Here is a 16,111-nt window from a genome sequence, read left to right as displayed (position 1 = left end):
AAATCTCCCGAAATGAATGACGGATTAGCATCATCGAGGAGATATGTTAATTGGTCTAGTATGCACTGAAAGGACATGTGAACATCACAGCATGTTAAATAGGCTACACCTTTACAAAATGGCGGTTCGTGGACGAGGGTGGGTCTCCTCGTCCCAAGTCTGTTCCTCACATATTGGTTTGGATCTAACTGTTACCCTTGGTGTTTACAGCACTAGACAAAGTGAATAAATATGTTAATTCCTAAATCCTCACCCTGTGCATTGCCAAATTCCTGCCAATAGGCTCCACATAGGTGTATGGTTGCGGGATTGGTGTATTTCTTACTAATTGTCACATGGAAATTACATCCAATATAAGAAGATTCCATTTACACTTGTTCTTCACGACCAAAAGGAACTGGCAGCGGTGGGATTCGAACCCACGCCCCCGAAGAGACTGGAGCCTTAATCCAGCGCCTTAGACCGCTCGGCCACGCTACCGTGCGCAACAGAGAAGAACAGCACCATATTGATACGGAGAATGGAACTGAATATGCAAGGTCGTGTGCAAGCCCTGAAATTATTTACTTGTACACTTCACTGATCGGGAAAACCACGCTGGCTCAATTGTTTTATGTAAGTGTGTGTATTAAACACTTTAAGACCGGTCGCAAGTTGGCCATATGTGGCACGTCACGCAACAAGGACGGGGAGACTTGGGCCGCAGATGCCAGCTTTGCGTTGCGCGGAGGATTTGGGAATGTATCACTTGAAATGATTACAATGCTGGTGCAGTAGTAGTTGTTGTTTGCCACGTTTCATACAGTTGTTTATTTTATGTCAGCATATTGCAACGTTTCGCACTACGTAGCCTATGTACTGTTTTGGCTCTTGAATCTGGTACTGCACCCTAGCGGTAGATGTGCTGTACTTGTGAATTTGTTAAAACACACCAGTGTACTTCATGTCATACTCTCACAACTTGTCAGGCTTCGCTTGCATTGCACCGCTTCCATAATGGTTAAATATATGGGAAGATCATATAATTTAATACTTAGTCAATGTCATCATCTGTTAGTAGTCTATTTACATGTCACCAGTTATTATGCGTAATGTTGAAGGCTACCTTCACGTGCCGACACACGGCACACAGCGACACGCTCTCCAGATTCAAGAATCATTTAGCACATTTATCACAGAGAAGATTAGGATTTATTAAAAGTCCATTTTGCGCCCTATTTACGATATCTATCGCGACGAGGTGGCCGAGTGGTTAAGGCGATGGACTGCTAATCCATTGTGCTCTGCACGCGTGGGTTCGAATCCCATCCTCGTCGGCACTTTTGAAGTGTTTACCTGGTGCACCTGAAGGGAGATCATCAAAACCTTGTGAGTTGCAACCACATTGCAACGTGGGCACTGAACTGTAAACAACATCATGTTCTACGGCGCCACCTAGTGTCTTCACTCAACATCACTCGAGCTACAAGCTAGGTTAGCTGTCTAATATAAATCACGCAAGCCAATGTGCTGCTATTGAATTCCCCTACAAGGCTAACTGTCCGCGTCTAGATTCTGCCGAACTTTGTTGGCTGTCTGCAAAGAAATGTCACACTAGCATCAAGCAGGTAACACATTCATTTCCATATCCCAAACTTAATGTACAGAAATGGCAGAGATAATTACATTATTACTATCGAACCATTGGCGTACCGAGAGCGTTAGCTAAACTACCAGATGCTACGGTGACGTGGTTTCGAGAAGTCAATGTTCAGGAATAATAATAAAAAATACCTAATTCTTTTCTAATTTAACTCAACACCTCCAGAAGCAGGAGGTTATGTCAACTAACAGTGTTTGCTCATTAAACTCGGGAGTTCATACTTACCGACTTCGGACTCCTTTGCCGACGAAGAATTAAGCGCGAGGGAAATGGAACTGTATTTTTCAACTGAAGCAGCAGGTGGCGCTCAGACCTAACCAGAGCCAGAGCCGTATATAGAGAGCCGTATATAAATATATTTATACGGCTGTTGTGTGATTACTGATTTATCCTTTAACGCCATCTAAAGACAGAGCCTTATATAAAGACAGTACGGCTCTGAGAACAAATCGGGAGTGTTGACAATGCAGACACAGAGATAGTTTTTAAAAAGGGGGACGCTCAAACCTAAACAAAACAGTTTTGCCATGAAAAAAAATATTATGAAACGTATACACTATCTATCTAATACATTTCTCTTTACAGTCAAATGGCATTATAAAGACATTTAACATGCAATTGGAATTAAAAAGTCCTAGGAATTCCGAAAGAAGATTTGATTCACGTGATAAAGATGAATATGCTGTAGTACTCTTTCATTCATCCTGCCTACCAGCAGATAGAGCATGGATGGGCAGTGGCACATTGTCTACAACCGAAGAGTGAGCTAAATGTCAGAGTAAACACCTGTCCATAGCAAACGTCTCTGCGTACAAACACTTCTCTTTACGAGAACAGATCTGTGCTATTTTCTTTACTATATTTTAAAACTAGTTATGGCAGCGGTGGGATTCGAACCCACGCCTCCAGAGAGACTGGAGCCTAAATCCAGCGCCTTAGACCGCTCGGCCACGCTACCGCTTTTCGCCATGCCGCCAGGTGGCACTAAGAATATGCAGTTCCATGCATTCCTATGTAAAGCGGTAGTTCTCCGTTTCATTTATGTCACTGTTGTTCAGGTGCAAAACACAAGTTTGCACTTGAAGGACCCACGTAGAAGAGTTTTATTCCCCAAGAGGAGACGAGTGTGTTGAGCTTGGATACAAATTTAAACAAATTAAATAATGCATACCCTATAATTTAAAATTACAACAAAGTCCCATGTTTCTGCACGGCAGGGCACCAGTTGATTTCATCACAATGAGGAGGACCATTAATAATTTGCACAGAAAATGCCATGTACTTTGTCACATATAGTTTATTTTCACAGTTGCACATGCTTTCATGTTTGGACCGTCCTTGTCATACAGGTTTGTTCACATTAGAGTCTAGTAGAAAAGAAAACGACATTGTGCAAAAAGTTGATTGGACTCAAGGTGAGCATTTATAAAAAAACAATAACTCTTCTAATGCATTATTGCAAAAAGATGGCCTGAGTAAGATGATGTGGGTTTTTAAAAAAAACTTCATTCAACTGATATACTGTATGTATAGTTAATGGAATTTCAGATAGAATGTTCATTTATCTTGTTTATTTGACAAATTTTCTCCAGTTACTTGAGTGAAACATTAAACACGTGATTTCTCCACAGTTTTACTGTTATTTGGTTTTTTTAAATTTGTTTTTGTTTTTTTCCAAGCTACCATTCCTTCTCTAAATCTTCTGCTCGTCTCCACTCCGTTCACAGTCTGTTAAGCTGCGGCTTGGCTGTCCTCCGGCTCGGGACCTGTGGTGTCCTCTTCAGAGTAGAGGTATGGATTGAAGAGTTCACTGCGGTAGTCGTAGGGATCGAAATAAGACTCTGCATCAGCATCAGTGAGGTCTCCAGCTGGAGCCTCTGCCTCCTCCACCACCTCCTCCTCCTCTTCCTCCTCCTTCACCTCCTCCTCCTTCGGAGCAGCAGGGGTGGGCGGGGCAGGTGGAGCAGGCGGCGCCTCAGTGGCTGCTGGAGCAGCGGGAGGCGGGACCACCTCGGGAGCCTTCTCCACGATTGGCCGCGGCGGGTTGTCAATCAAGCAGTCGGGGTCCCAGTAGGGGTCGCAGTCATACTCCATGCCCTTGAAGATGAGCGCCGGTGGGGCCTGAGGGGCGTCCGAGTGTTGGGGCACCGCCACGGGCACCTCAGCCTCCTCCTCCTCCGACTCCTCAGGGACCTCGGGCACTTTCGGGGCCACAGGTGCAGCTGGGATGGCCGCCTCTAGGGGGCCCTCCACCACAGTGGGCTTGCAGGCCGGGTGGTGGCGTGGGTCGCACAGGATGGGCACGGCCCCCGAGGGCATGTAGACAATGTTGGCCTTGCACAGGGGGTCCTTGGGGTTGCACAGGTACATGACCGGGGCCTGGGAGTAGGGCGGGAGGGTCGGAGGCGGAATGGTGGTGGTGGGGGCGGGAGTGGTGGTGGTGGTGGTGGGTGCAGCTGTGGTGGGCGCCACTCCCAGACGGCTCTGGTACTTGTAGGCCTCAGGCCCATACTCCTGCTCCAGGTGACGCATCTGCTGGTAGAGGATGCGGATCTTGTCGACCTCATACAGCTGTGGATAGGATCACGCACACGCACGCACGCATACAAACACACACACACACACCACAGACAGGGGGTGGGGGAGAGAATTTAATACCAGACAGTATTTTATACCAGACATTTCAAAATGCAATTCCCAAATCTTCCTGAAAAAATACTACTGTATACGGGCATTGGAAATTAGCCTATGGCTATAAATGCTATGACGCTTCTCTGTTGTACAGCCTTCATGAAGTGTATCTGTCCCTATCAAATACAAATAAAAGTATATTTGAATACATAAAAGCGTTGTATTTGATTGTTTTCATGTTTGTGTTTTTTTTTCTTCCTGTGGTGTATCCTCTCACCCCTTCGTAGTGTCCTATGCTGTTGTAGTAGCGGTAGTAGGACTGGAAGTCTGGGGTTTTGCGGTACCACTTGGGGTCCGGGGGCGGGGAGCGCTTCGGCCGGGAGTTGGCCAGGAAACTATGGGCCTTGACAGAGTCAATGTTAAGGCCATCCACAGCTGGAGCTGGGAAGCACAGCACAGCACAGCACAGATCAAAGACTGGGTTAATTGCACAGTGTCAGCACCACTCAAACCAAACATGCCCTGCAAGAAATTGTGTGTGTACTCACAGTTACACAATTACATTTATTGTTAATAGAGAAATATACAAAAACAGTCCTGATTTATTTACTGCATGAAAGCTTATTAAAACCAGAATTCAAAGTGTGCGTGGGCTTACAAAGCACAACACAGATTAAAGTGGGGGGTTAATTGCACAGTGTCAGCACCACTCAAGCATGGACGAAAAGGTGTGTTGTTTACACAAAAGCTAAATGTATACAGTATAAGCTTATTAAAAACAGCGTGAAAAGTGTCCATGGACTTACCTCTTCTACTGATAACCTTCGATAATGAAGTGGCCTCCAGTAAGACTATAACAAAGTAAATTTACATGATATATTTTAAGATGTAATATTTTAAAGGATGTTAAATTATATTACGTATCACAATGAAGATGTTAATATCAGAATGAACATGTTGAAAGGCTTTTGTCATTTACCTGGCAGAAGCACCAGGGAAAGCAACACCCCCGTGCAAAAGCCGTGGGCGCTCATCCTTGCCGTCTGAAGACAGACCATTTTTCAATCAGCTGAACAGTGTTGATTATAATTGGCTTCATACATCGTATGCATTTATTGATTTGTAGGCAGAATATAAACATTTTGATAATCCCTCTTTGTTTCTTTGACAGTGACCTTAAAATAATTTTACATCAATGAACTAGGCCAATCTTTTCTCCACTTTGCTTACTATATGTACCTTGCATGTGGCATTTGCAACATGACATAAAAAGTGATAAAATATCAGACGATGTAAACCGTTACAGTTTGTATCAATAATACATTTATCAAACTACAGTGTTGAACTCAATCAATGAAATGTATGAAATAGGCACTGTTGAGCAGAATTAAAGAAAATGAGAGAAGTAATTTCAGATTTTACTCTCTTTTTTAATATCGTCACAGCTTCAGAGATATTCTGATAACAAAAAAAAAATGTATTTTAACAATTCCAGCATGCCTTCTTCTAGCTTGCAGCAAAACAAAGTGCATTCTTTAGTTCTTACCTTTGCCAGCAGATTTCACCAGTCCAGTTTTCTGAAACAGCCACAGTGGTCTGCCCTAAATACTGATGTCAGAGACGTGCATTAGCTTGCTCTAATACCATAGGCCGGGGACAGTACAAAGACTCCGCCCATTTAGGCCCATTTATTGCTGTAGGCTCCAAATCTCACATGTAAGGAAATGCCCTGCTCTCATTATGGTCCCAATTCTGATATGGAACATGTGCAAACCATTTTGGCTTTTTGAGAGTGGGGGTGGGGATTGCATTTGCTGTGGGGTGGGGGGGACTATAAACTTAAAACATCAAATGAAAGTCAACAGGCAGTAAAATACACGGAGCAGACACCAACAGCGACCAGGCACAGGCCTCGCTTTCTGCCTTCTATGATAACCTTACCCTTGTTAAGGTTGCCTCTCTGATTAGGCATAAACATTTGTGTACCTTCACAATGTACCTTTTCTGCATAGTGTTGTTTGGAGTCATGGCCATGTTCACAAAGCAGAACTGTGTCTCCTGTGTGTTTTTCTAAGATTGTTCTAAAGTGGTAATTACAAGAGAACCCTGTATGTGTGTTGACAATAACTGCAAGTCTGAACAGTGATGTCCAAGACCCACTTAGTTAGACCAGGAAGAAAAACAGCTGGAATTTCTTTTTTCCTACCTAAACACTAGGAGGCCATTCTCCTGGCCAAAAAGATAGTGTCTTTCAACTTTAACTAGGCTGTCACAGTGCCACGTACATTGTAACTTTACCCATTCCACAATGGCAGAGTCATCTGCATTTGTGCTGCGGATTTCTACACGGTGTAGCCTTTTACTCTTTGCTCTAGAATAAAGAATGAAAAATATCTTCTTGCTGTAATGCTGTGTGCCTTACACTGTGTTTTAGGCTAAGACAAATAACCACATGTATGCAGGAACAAAACAGCAGTGCGAGGCCAAGGTGGTTTCTTGAGTTTAAGGTGGGGAGGAGAGAAGGGGAGAGGAGAGGCGGAGAGGAGGTCTGAATCCTACTGCTGCGCCAGTTCCCTAAAGGCAGGAGAGAGAGAAAGAGGGCGGCTATTGAGTAGGTGCTGAAACAGGTGTGAAGGGGATGGCACAGGAATCTAAGATATGCACTAAAATAAAAGGTAAGCGGCCCGGTAATCATACAGAATATACAATAATTACATTTCAGCATCCGTACCCTCTTTCATTACGGGGCATCTGTGGGTAGTTCCTGCAGCACTTTCCAGATGGAGATACTACTGCGAAAAAATGTGTTTTTGGTTTTGTCACCGCATATGCAGAGAAATTATGACCCCCATTTACAGTAGAGGCTACCACACCTCTTAAAAAAAATACCACACATGTACACTTCCTTTGCCTCGTATCGTAAACAACATCAGTGTACACCTAAGTAGTAGCCTACTGTACATTTGTGCATTGTGTTTAGCAACTAAACATTTTGTTTTAGTTCACTTTTCTTGAGATCCACCCATCACCGTTTAATTTCATGCATTACAGAATGGTAACAACTGGCTATTTGATTTTTATAGGAAATAAATATGGGTCAGCATTCCTAAAAAAAAGACCGCAAAGTAAGGAGAGGGAGGAAATTAAGCCTCATAATAACATGGCAATGATTTGTGCTGATCTCAGCTCGGGGCTATACCCTGTCTGCTTTCTCACGTTTTTTTTAAATAGTGAATTTCACTGGCCTGGTTTTAATTAACACCATGCTTATAAATGCACTGTAATGGAGTAGCGCACTGTGGAGCCCAATAAGGTAGAGAAAACACACAGCACTTTTTAATAGAGATGCACCGGATCCTGAATTTTAGGATCCTGCCGGATACCGGATCCACTACTTAAGATCCTGCCGGATCCAGAACCGGATACCGGAACCTAAGAAAGGGTTGAAACATATAGCCAACTCGCCCACGTGGGCCCTTTTTATTATGTTGTCACAAACTATTTCTAAGACTCATTAGCTTACTGCCACACTGCCTTCAATGGCCGCCTCCAAAGGGCTTTCGCTCCATGCAGCGATTGGGGTTGTGAAAGACTGACTGAAAAGCCTAGGCTACGTAAAAAGTAGAGATGCCCCAGATCCTGATTTTTAGGTAACTGCCGGATACCGGCTCCACTGCTTAAGATCCTGCCGGATCCGGATAGTCTGAAAAACCCTATTATCCTGCCGGATCCGGAACCGGATCTTGGATCCTGTACATCTCTACTTTTTAATACCACCATACCTGTGAGTGGAGATTAGGTTGTGAAGCGAAAGACAATTTATTTAATTATGAAAAATGGTCATAGTTGGGACATTGTGTCATTTAAGGTTAAGGAGTAAGGTTAATAAGATTGGTGGAATAATTGGCAGTGTTTTGGTATTAACATGATTTTGACCTAATGAGACCAAAATCATATGTGTCACGAAATGGACGGACAAGAAGTGTAGGTTTATAACTTTTATCGAAGGAGCTTATCACATTACATGTCATGCGTTGCTGACTGAATCAAAACCTAAACTTGACTGACGTGCAGTGCGTGTGACGTATCACAAGTAATGACCGGAGACCTTATCAAAATAAAAGCTATGTCTCATCACATCTCCCCCCTTAAGTTTGTTTCTTAAACAAATATCAATAAACAAATAATTCAAAGTAGGTCTTCACACTGCACGGTATTTCTATACCCCAGTTACTTTTAAACTTACTGACAGTAATAAAACATTACCTTAAACTTCCTGTAAAGAACATATTGTAACTTATTCTTTAGTATTACTTTTAACTTCAACTGAAACTGTTCATTTCTCATTTATTTTAAACGAAGCATTTATCGGACAAAGTCCTTGAACTTCACAGGAGTCTTTATGGTTCTCCCTGATGATCTCCTGACCACAGGAACCGGAGTAGACGGCGACTGGACCGGCACTCCCTCTGGCGATGCCGGGTCTGGAGCCTTTGGTGCTGATGCGGGCTGAGCTGGCTCACTCGTGGTAACACCAGCTGGTTGGGCAGGTTCCTCTGGCGGTGTCTGTCCCTCCAGGCTGGGCTGCTCTGGGATGAGCTGCAGGTGACGCCGGTTTCGACGTGTGACTGTGCCTTGCTCAGTTCTCACCACATATGACCGTGGCTCTGGTGCATTGGAGACGATAACACCAGGAGTCGTCCATCTCTTTTCCCCATCCAGCTTGACCTTTACCTGCTGACCAGGCCGTAGAGCTGGAAGGTCACGCGCAGAGTGTCTCCTGTCATAGAAGAATCTGTAGCGCTGCTTTGTCAGTCTGTCTTTTTCTTTCAGTCTTTTCAGATTGACATTGCGGGGCTGCAGATTTGCTGTGAGAGTAGGGACTCTCGTTCTGATCTGGCGACCAACTGCAAGCTGGGCAGGGCTCTGTCCAGTGGACTGAATTGGGGTGGCCCTGTAATTCATCCACGCCAAGTGTGGATCTGGTTGGCGCAAGATCCGCTTAGCAGTTTGCACTGCTCGCTCTGCAGCACCATTCGCTTGCGGGTAGTGCGGGCTTGATGTAGTATGCTGGAAGTCGTAAGTATTCTTGAACTCACTGAACTCTGCTGACAGAAACTGCATGGCGTTATCCGTGAAGAGCTCGAGGGGAACTCCCCAGCGTACAAACATGCTTTTGAGACTGCTGATCACTTGCTTGCTAGTTATACTAGGCAGGTGGGCTATCTCTATGTCGCGGGAGTAATAGTCGACTGCGACTATGTATTGTTTCCCATCTAACTCGAACAAATCAGCAGCTATCTTCTGTCCATGGGCCATTTGGTAATGGTGTAGTCATTAAAGTCTCTCTGTTCTGAGTAGGTTTGTTTGTGATGCAAAAACTCACAGTTTGTGACGCACCTTGTAATTTCCGGTCCGATGCCCGGCCACCACACTGACATCTTGGCTCTCTCCCGGCTCTTGGTCAAGCCGAAGTGACCCTCGTGGAGCTTGGACAGCACCTCCTTCTGCTGTGACCACGGGATGACGATTCTGTCGTCGTAGGAGCAAGCCGTCAGCTTCAGCAAGGTGAGCTCTCGCTTTGTAGTAGCCCTGGAGCGTGTGTGGTAGCTGCGACATTGAAGTTGGCCAGCCGCGAAGGATGTAGTGGGTGACCCTCTGGAGATCCTCGTCCTGAAGGGTCGCTGCTCGAATCTTCTCCAGTCTCTCATCCGACACCGGTCTGGTAGCCATCACCGCTTGCACGTAGGCTTTCACGTCCTCGTCAGTATCTGACGCTTCACTGACTTTCAGTGGGTTTCGGGACAGTGTGTCTGCAATTATGAGTTGTTTGCCTGGCACATGTACTGCTTTCACATTGAATCTCATGAGCCGCATTAGTAAGCGCTGGCATCTCAGCGGTGCTTTATCCAGGTCATAGGTGTTGATTAATGGTACCAACGGCTTATGGTCGGTCTCTAGGCAGAAGCTCTCCATGCCGTATAGGTAACGTGAGAATCGTTCGCATGCCCAGACACCCGCCAGACACTCTTTTTCGATCTGCGAGTATCTGCGCTCCGTATCTGTCAAAGTGGCGTGAGCAGAATGCCACTGACGTAGCGTATCTCCCTGGTCTTGGAGAAGTGTGGCTCTAGGCCGTAACTACTGGCGTCTGCACTCACCACTATCCGCTTGCTAGGGTCATAGTAGACCAACACTGGTGCTGTGACCAGCATTCTCTTTACCTCTTCGAGGGCCTGTTCTTGGGCGGCACCCCACACCCACTGGACATCACCCCTCAGCAGGGAGGTGACCGGATGCAGCACGGTGGCCAGGTGCGGCAAGAACTTGGCCAGGTAGTTTACCATACCCAGCATCTGGCGGAGTTCACTGACGTTCTGGGGGCTTGGCATGTCGGTTATCGCTTTGACCTTGTCACCGTCAGGCTTTATTCCATCAGCTCCAATGACGTGCCCGAAGTACCGTAGTTCTGGCTGCGCAAAGTGGCACTTGTCTTTATTGAGCTTAAGCCCCGATGCCTTGATTGTCTGCAGTACAGCTTTCAGGTTGCTGTCGTGCTCAGCTTTGGTCTTTCCTGACACTAATATATCGTCCATCACCACTACTGTGCCTTTGTGTTCACGTAGCAGAGTGCTCATTTCTCTCTGAAATATTTCAGGAGCAGAGGTGATTCCGAAGGGCAGTCTTTTAAAACAGAATCTCCCTTTTGGAGTAATGAAGGTCGTCAGCCTCTGGCTGGCTGGATCCAGGGGTAGCTGCCAAAAGCCGCTGGACGCGTCAAGGGTCGAGAAGTAGGCGGCCCCTGACAACGTCGGCGCCACATCTTCCAGCGTCGGCAAGATGAACCTCTCTCTCCGTACTGCCTCGTTGAGTCGCTTCAGGTCCACGCAGATGCGGACTTTGCCATTCTTCTTCACCACTGGAACCATCGGCGCGCACCAGTCCGTGGCCTCTCTCACCTCCTCGATGATGCCCAGGGACTGCATGCGTGCAAGCTCCTGCTCCACCTTTGTGAACAGTGGGAAGGGGACACGCCGTGGGGTTGTGACACTGTAGGGTTGAGCATCCTCTCTGAGCTCTATTTTGACTGGTTTGCAATTTAAACATCCAATGTCACCAAACACACTGTCACACTCCAGTTCATCCACTCTCAGCACCAGTCCCATCTTGCATGCTACTGCCCGGCTGAGCAGATTGTTGGTGCACGCGCCACTCACTACGAATATCCAAAAACTGTATTTTTGCCCTTTTCGTTCAGTAGTGGCCAGGAACGTTCCCATGCACTGGAGCTTGCCTCCAGGACTGCGCACGTCTGCTGCTGTGTGGCACAGCGCTGGTCGCATGGGCAGACTGAGATATGAGCTGTGTGACATGACAGTGATATCTGCCCCGGTGTCTATTTTGAAGCATAGTGTTTTTCCACAGATTGGGAGATCAATGTGCCATTTTTCATCTGCACTGTCATTGCAAACAGATCCTAAGAAGAATGCACCCATTGTCTCTTCATTTTCGTTTTGTGCAGTTACTTCTTTAACAGTCTTTGTTTTGCACACGATCTCAAAATGTCCTGTCTTGTTGCATTTTCTGCACCGTTTCCCATGTGCAGGGCACGCGCCCATCTCGTGCTCCCTGTTGCACCTCGTGCACTTTGCCTCGGCAGTTCTGTCTTTATTTTCGCCTTTCCACTTCCCAGCAGAGCCCTTTTTAAACTTCCTGAATTGTTTGTGTTTGATTTCATTTACTTCACTGTCCGTTCTCATTTGTGTTTGTTTTTTCACAAGCTCAGACTGGCGAGCCATTTGGATTGCCTTCTCCAACGTTAGCTCGGGCTCTAGCTGAAGTTTCTGGGACACTTCACCATCCGCGATCCCAATGACTAATCTGTCGCGTATCTGTTCATCCTTACTAGCCCCAAATTCACAGTGCTCAGCAAGCTCGTACAAGTTACGTACAAAAGCCTCGACACTTTCCCCACTCTGTTGGGAGCGTCGGTGAAAACAGGCACGTTCGTGTATAACGTTACGTTTGGGCACAAAATGTTCATCAAACTTTGCTATTACAGTATCAAAGTAATTCGCTTGCTGCTCTGCAGTGAAAGTAAAAGTGCTAAACACAGGCTCGGCATCTTTGCCCATTGCATACAGAAGTGAATTTACTTGCACATCCTGGTCCTCTTTGTCCAGCTTGGTTGCAATCCTAAAGCGTGCAAAACGTTGCTTCCACATTAGCCATGTTGAAGGCTGCGTGAAGTCGAAAGCTTCGGGTGTGTGGAACTTCGGCATTTTCCCTTGTTGTTCTCACCGTCTTCCCTTTCGTCGCTTTTCTTAACTTCTCGGCGAAACTCGCTGCCGCTTTTCTCTCTCCCTCTTCAGAAGCGTTTAAGCTACCACTTCTGACACCATGTCACGAAATGGACGGACAAGAAGTGTAGGTTTATAACTTTTATCGAAGGAGCTTATCACATTACATGTCATGCGTTGCTGACTGAATCAAAACCTAAACTTGACTGACGTGCAGTGCGTGTGACGTATCACAAGTAATGACCGGAGACCTTATCAAAATAAAAGCTATGTCTCATCACACATATAATTTAGTTTACAATAACACCAAGTCTGCAAAAATCCCTCGCACACGTTTTTGTTCAACTTTAACTTCAGTGTAGCTTTACATGACAAACCAGACTTGCTTGACACGCGGGAGAGCATTAGTACTAAAGCCTCATTTTACAGCATACTGTGTAGAGAACTGGCTCTTGAAGGCCACAGGCACTTCAGATAGACAGAAGTGGAGACCCAGAGAGCAGAGGAGACAGAGACAGAGCAAGCAAATGGGAGAGGGAGAACACAGAGCAGAGGAGAGAGGAGACATAGTGAGCAGAGGAAAAACAGTAGTGGTGATACAGAGCAGAGGAGAGAGGAGACATAGTGAGCAGTGGAGACACAGTGCAGAGACAGAGATAGTGTTCATGATCTAGTCTCAACATGAATTAGGACCAAAGAGGCCTACAGTCGGTGGTCTCGCGGTGGCACTCAACAGAGGGGGGGAGAGCACTTTAAAAAGCCCCCCGCACACACTGTCATTAGGGAACCCACTACACTCTAGTTTGCACACACACACACACACACACACACACACACACACACACACACACACACACACACACACACACACACACACACACACACACACACACACACACACACACACTTAAGCCAACATTTTTAACAATCTCAACTCAACCATTTCAAGTTTTAGGCTGGTAGGATATTGTAATCAATTGACGTTTTAATTCAATACTTTTCAAATATAGAATGTGACAATGACAGTAGCCTACTTGTCACTGTCAAGATCATAAACATCTATGTAACAGGTGAGGTTGTTCAACGTAGAACAGCTGTTACCACCAACTAGAACAACCTCAACTGTTACATAGATGTTTGTGATCTTGACAGTGACTGTACTGTCATTGTCACATTCTATATTTGAAAAGTATTGAATTAAAACGTGAATTGATTACATAATACTTCAGGGACTGTAACAAACTCTCTGTAAGTCACCCTATAAGGTGCAGGATGGAGAAACGGGCCTATGCTAACCTGTGGTTCAAATGAACTTGGTCTTTGCCCTTGACTGTCCCTTACAGGTTAAACTAAAGGTTGCCGAGACATTGCTGAAGAGATAGACCTGGTGGAATTTGTCATGCCTGGTGTGGACTTTTTATTTTAATTTTCTGTAAGGTGGACTTGTGTTTTGAAAGGTGCACCAATAATATCATCTTGTATTATTAGTATGCTTGCCAGCGGCAAGCATACTATTGTTATTGTACCGTTTACGGCTTATTAATTTTCTTCTTTCCTCTACAATCCATTCGTTTTGAAGAACCGATCAAGATAGAAAATCCGTTCAAAGACCGAAACGTTCGGCTCGGTCAGACGCACAGGTCTTGTATTTTTCACGGGGGTACCTCGAACTCTCTAGCGCCACCAACAGGAAAACGGTAACTTTTGAACCGTAGGTCCAATTTTCAAAAACTTGGCATCCCTGGAATCCTTGGACTGAGACGAATCCAACGCACCCTATGACGTCATTTTCCGCCTGGATAGTTTTCCCGCCATTTTGAATTTTGTAAAATTCAATAAAAATGGCGCCCCGCCCACAATTTATGGCGGATCGTCCCCAAAATTTACACAGAGCATGTTCAGACTGAGATACATCTACCCTAAACGTTGCGGAGCGATTGATCAAACCGTCTTCGAACAGCAACCAATCGAATTTGCCGGCGAGGACAACAAACAGGAAGTGAGCTCATATCTCGGCAACGCCTACTCGTATCACAACAAAAATTAATACACATTATCCTCACTATAGCCAGGGACTACATACCAATTTTCGTGAAAATTGGAACATGGGGGGCGCCACAATTAGTGAAAATGTGTTTTAGCTCATATTGAAGTCGCCAAACAGGAAGTTAGCTCATATCTCGGTAACGACATGTCAGATCACAAAATAATTGGATACACATGACTGACATCACCCCTAGAGGTCAAATGACAAATTGGAAGATAATTGGCCACTGGGTGGCGCCACAATTGACGAAACTGTGTTTTGGCCATATTGAAGAGGCAAAACAGGAAGTTAGCTCATATTTCGGAAACGCCCATATGTATTACAACCAAAATGGTATTCACATTATCCTTGGACCAAGCCGAATCCAACGCACCCTTTGACAAAATTTTGGACCTCGGAAAGTTTTCCCGCAATTTTGAATGTTGTAAAAATCAATAAAAATGACGCCCCTCCCACATTTTTTGTGAGAGTGTCCCGAAAAATTAATCAGATCATGTTCAGACTGAGATACAGCTACCCTGAAAGTTACGGACTGATTTCTTGAACCGTCTTTGAACAGGAGCCAATCAAATTTGGCGGCGAAGACGCCAAACAGGAAGTGAGCTCATATCTCGGCAACGCCTACTCGTATCACAACCAAATTGAGTACACATTATCTTCACTATAGCCAAAGGCTACATACCGATTTTTGTGAAAATTGGCCCCCGGGGGGCGCCAAAATTAGCGAAATTGTTTTAGTTCAATATCAGCCCCATTTACACTATGGGCCAATGGCCTCAATATATTGGCCCAGGAACTTCAGCCAAGTAATTTAAATCTATTTGGTGCTCTTACCTTTCTCTTAGCCCAAAGGGTGCACAACAAAGAATATGCAAATGTACAATACGGTGTCCAGGGGGTGGTACACCAAAAAACATGTTTTTGACTAATCGTATTAGATTGTGTGTGTGTGTGACTGTGTGTGTGTGTGTGTATGTGTGTGTGTGTGTGTGTGTGTGTTTGGTGTCCAGGGGGTGGTACACCAACAAAAACATGTTTTTGACTTTTTGACTCTCATGGGATGTTTGTGTTAGATTGTGTGTGTTAGATTGTGTGTGTGTGTGTGTGTGTGTGTGTGTGTGTGTGTGTGTGTGTGTGTGTGTGTGTGTGTGTGTGTGTGTGTGTGTGTGTGTGTGTGTGTGTGTGCTGAACATGGATGAAGAGCAATGCATGAAGGGCAACCTCCATGAAGGGCAACATGCATGAAGGGCAACGCATGCATGAGGGGCAGCGAATGCATGGAGGGCAAGCATACTCCAGCATTTTCTGTGAGGAAATGCAATCTAGTTATTACTGTTTGTCTACATGTAATTTAATTTCTATTCAACAATGATATCATGGCTTACATTACATAGGAATTCATTGGTAGTCTTACATGTGGGTGTTCTAAGAACCTGGCTCAGTAGAAATCCAGGTTCAGTTAACCTTCGGAGTGGTAAATCATCTAATACA

The 16,111-nt window shown here is 45.2% G+C and overlaps 1 protein-coding gene and 3 non-coding genes across 4 annotated transcripts; 1 reads left to right on the top strand and 3 right to left on the bottom strand.

Annotated features, from left to right (window-relative positions):
* Nucleotides 1–398: 398 nt before the first annotated feature.
* trnal-aag (transfer RNA leucine (anticodon AAG)) lies at nt 399–480 on the bottom strand. Its single transcript has one exon. It is a non-coding gene; the product is annotated as a tRNA-Leu (tRNA).
* A 754-nt stretch (nt 481–1,234) lies between these two features.
* Nucleotides 1,235–1,316, top strand: trnas-gcu (transfer RNA serine (anticodon GCU)). Its single transcript has one exon. It is a non-coding gene; the product is annotated as a tRNA-Ser (tRNA).
* A 1,202-nt stretch (nt 1,317–2,518) lies between these two features.
* trnal-uag (transfer RNA leucine (anticodon UAG)) lies at nt 2,519–2,600 on the bottom strand. The gene has a single exon. It is a non-coding gene; the product is annotated as a tRNA-Leu (tRNA).
* A 453-nt stretch (nt 2,601–3,053) lies between these two features.
* and3 (actinodin3) lies at nt 3,054–5,841 on the bottom strand. Its single transcript, XM_063202469.1, has 5 exons — nt 5,820–5,841; nt 5,253–5,316; nt 5,080–5,124; nt 4,551–4,708; nt 3,054–4,213 (listed from the first exon to the last, which is right to left on the bottom strand). The coding sequence occupies exons 2-5, from the start codon at nt 5,305–5,307 to the stop codon at nt 3,374–3,376; spliced, it is 1,098 nt and encodes a 365-aa protein (XP_063058539.1). The 5' UTR covers nt 5,308–5,316; nt 5,820–5,841; the 3' UTR covers nt 3,054–3,373.
* Nucleotides 5,842–16,111: the final 10,270 nt, after the last annotated feature.

The sequence above is a fragment of the Engraulis encrasicolus genome, chromosome 7 (assembly GCF_034702125.1).
Source record: "Engraulis encrasicolus isolate BLACKSEA-1 chromosome 7, IST_EnEncr_1.0, whole genome shotgun sequence".
Lineage (NCBI taxonomy): Eukaryota > Metazoa > Chordata > Actinopteri > Clupeiformes > Engraulidae > Engraulis > Engraulis encrasicolus.
This window is presented reverse-complemented; position numbering and strand designations above follow the sequence as displayed.

Coding starts and splice junctions, on each gene's coding strand:
- and3 (XM_063202469.1), bottom strand. CDS start 5,307: ATGAGCGCCCACGGCTTTTGCACGGGGGTGTTGCTTTCCCTGGTGCTT. Junction 4,709..5,079: donor GAAGGTTATCAGTAGAAGAG/GTAAGTCCATGG, acceptor TCCCAGCTCCAG/CTGTGGATGGCCTTAACATT. Junction 4,214..4,550: donor GCATAGGACACTACGAAGGG/GTGAGAGGATAC, acceptor TCCTATCCACAG/CTGTATGAGGTCGACAAGAT.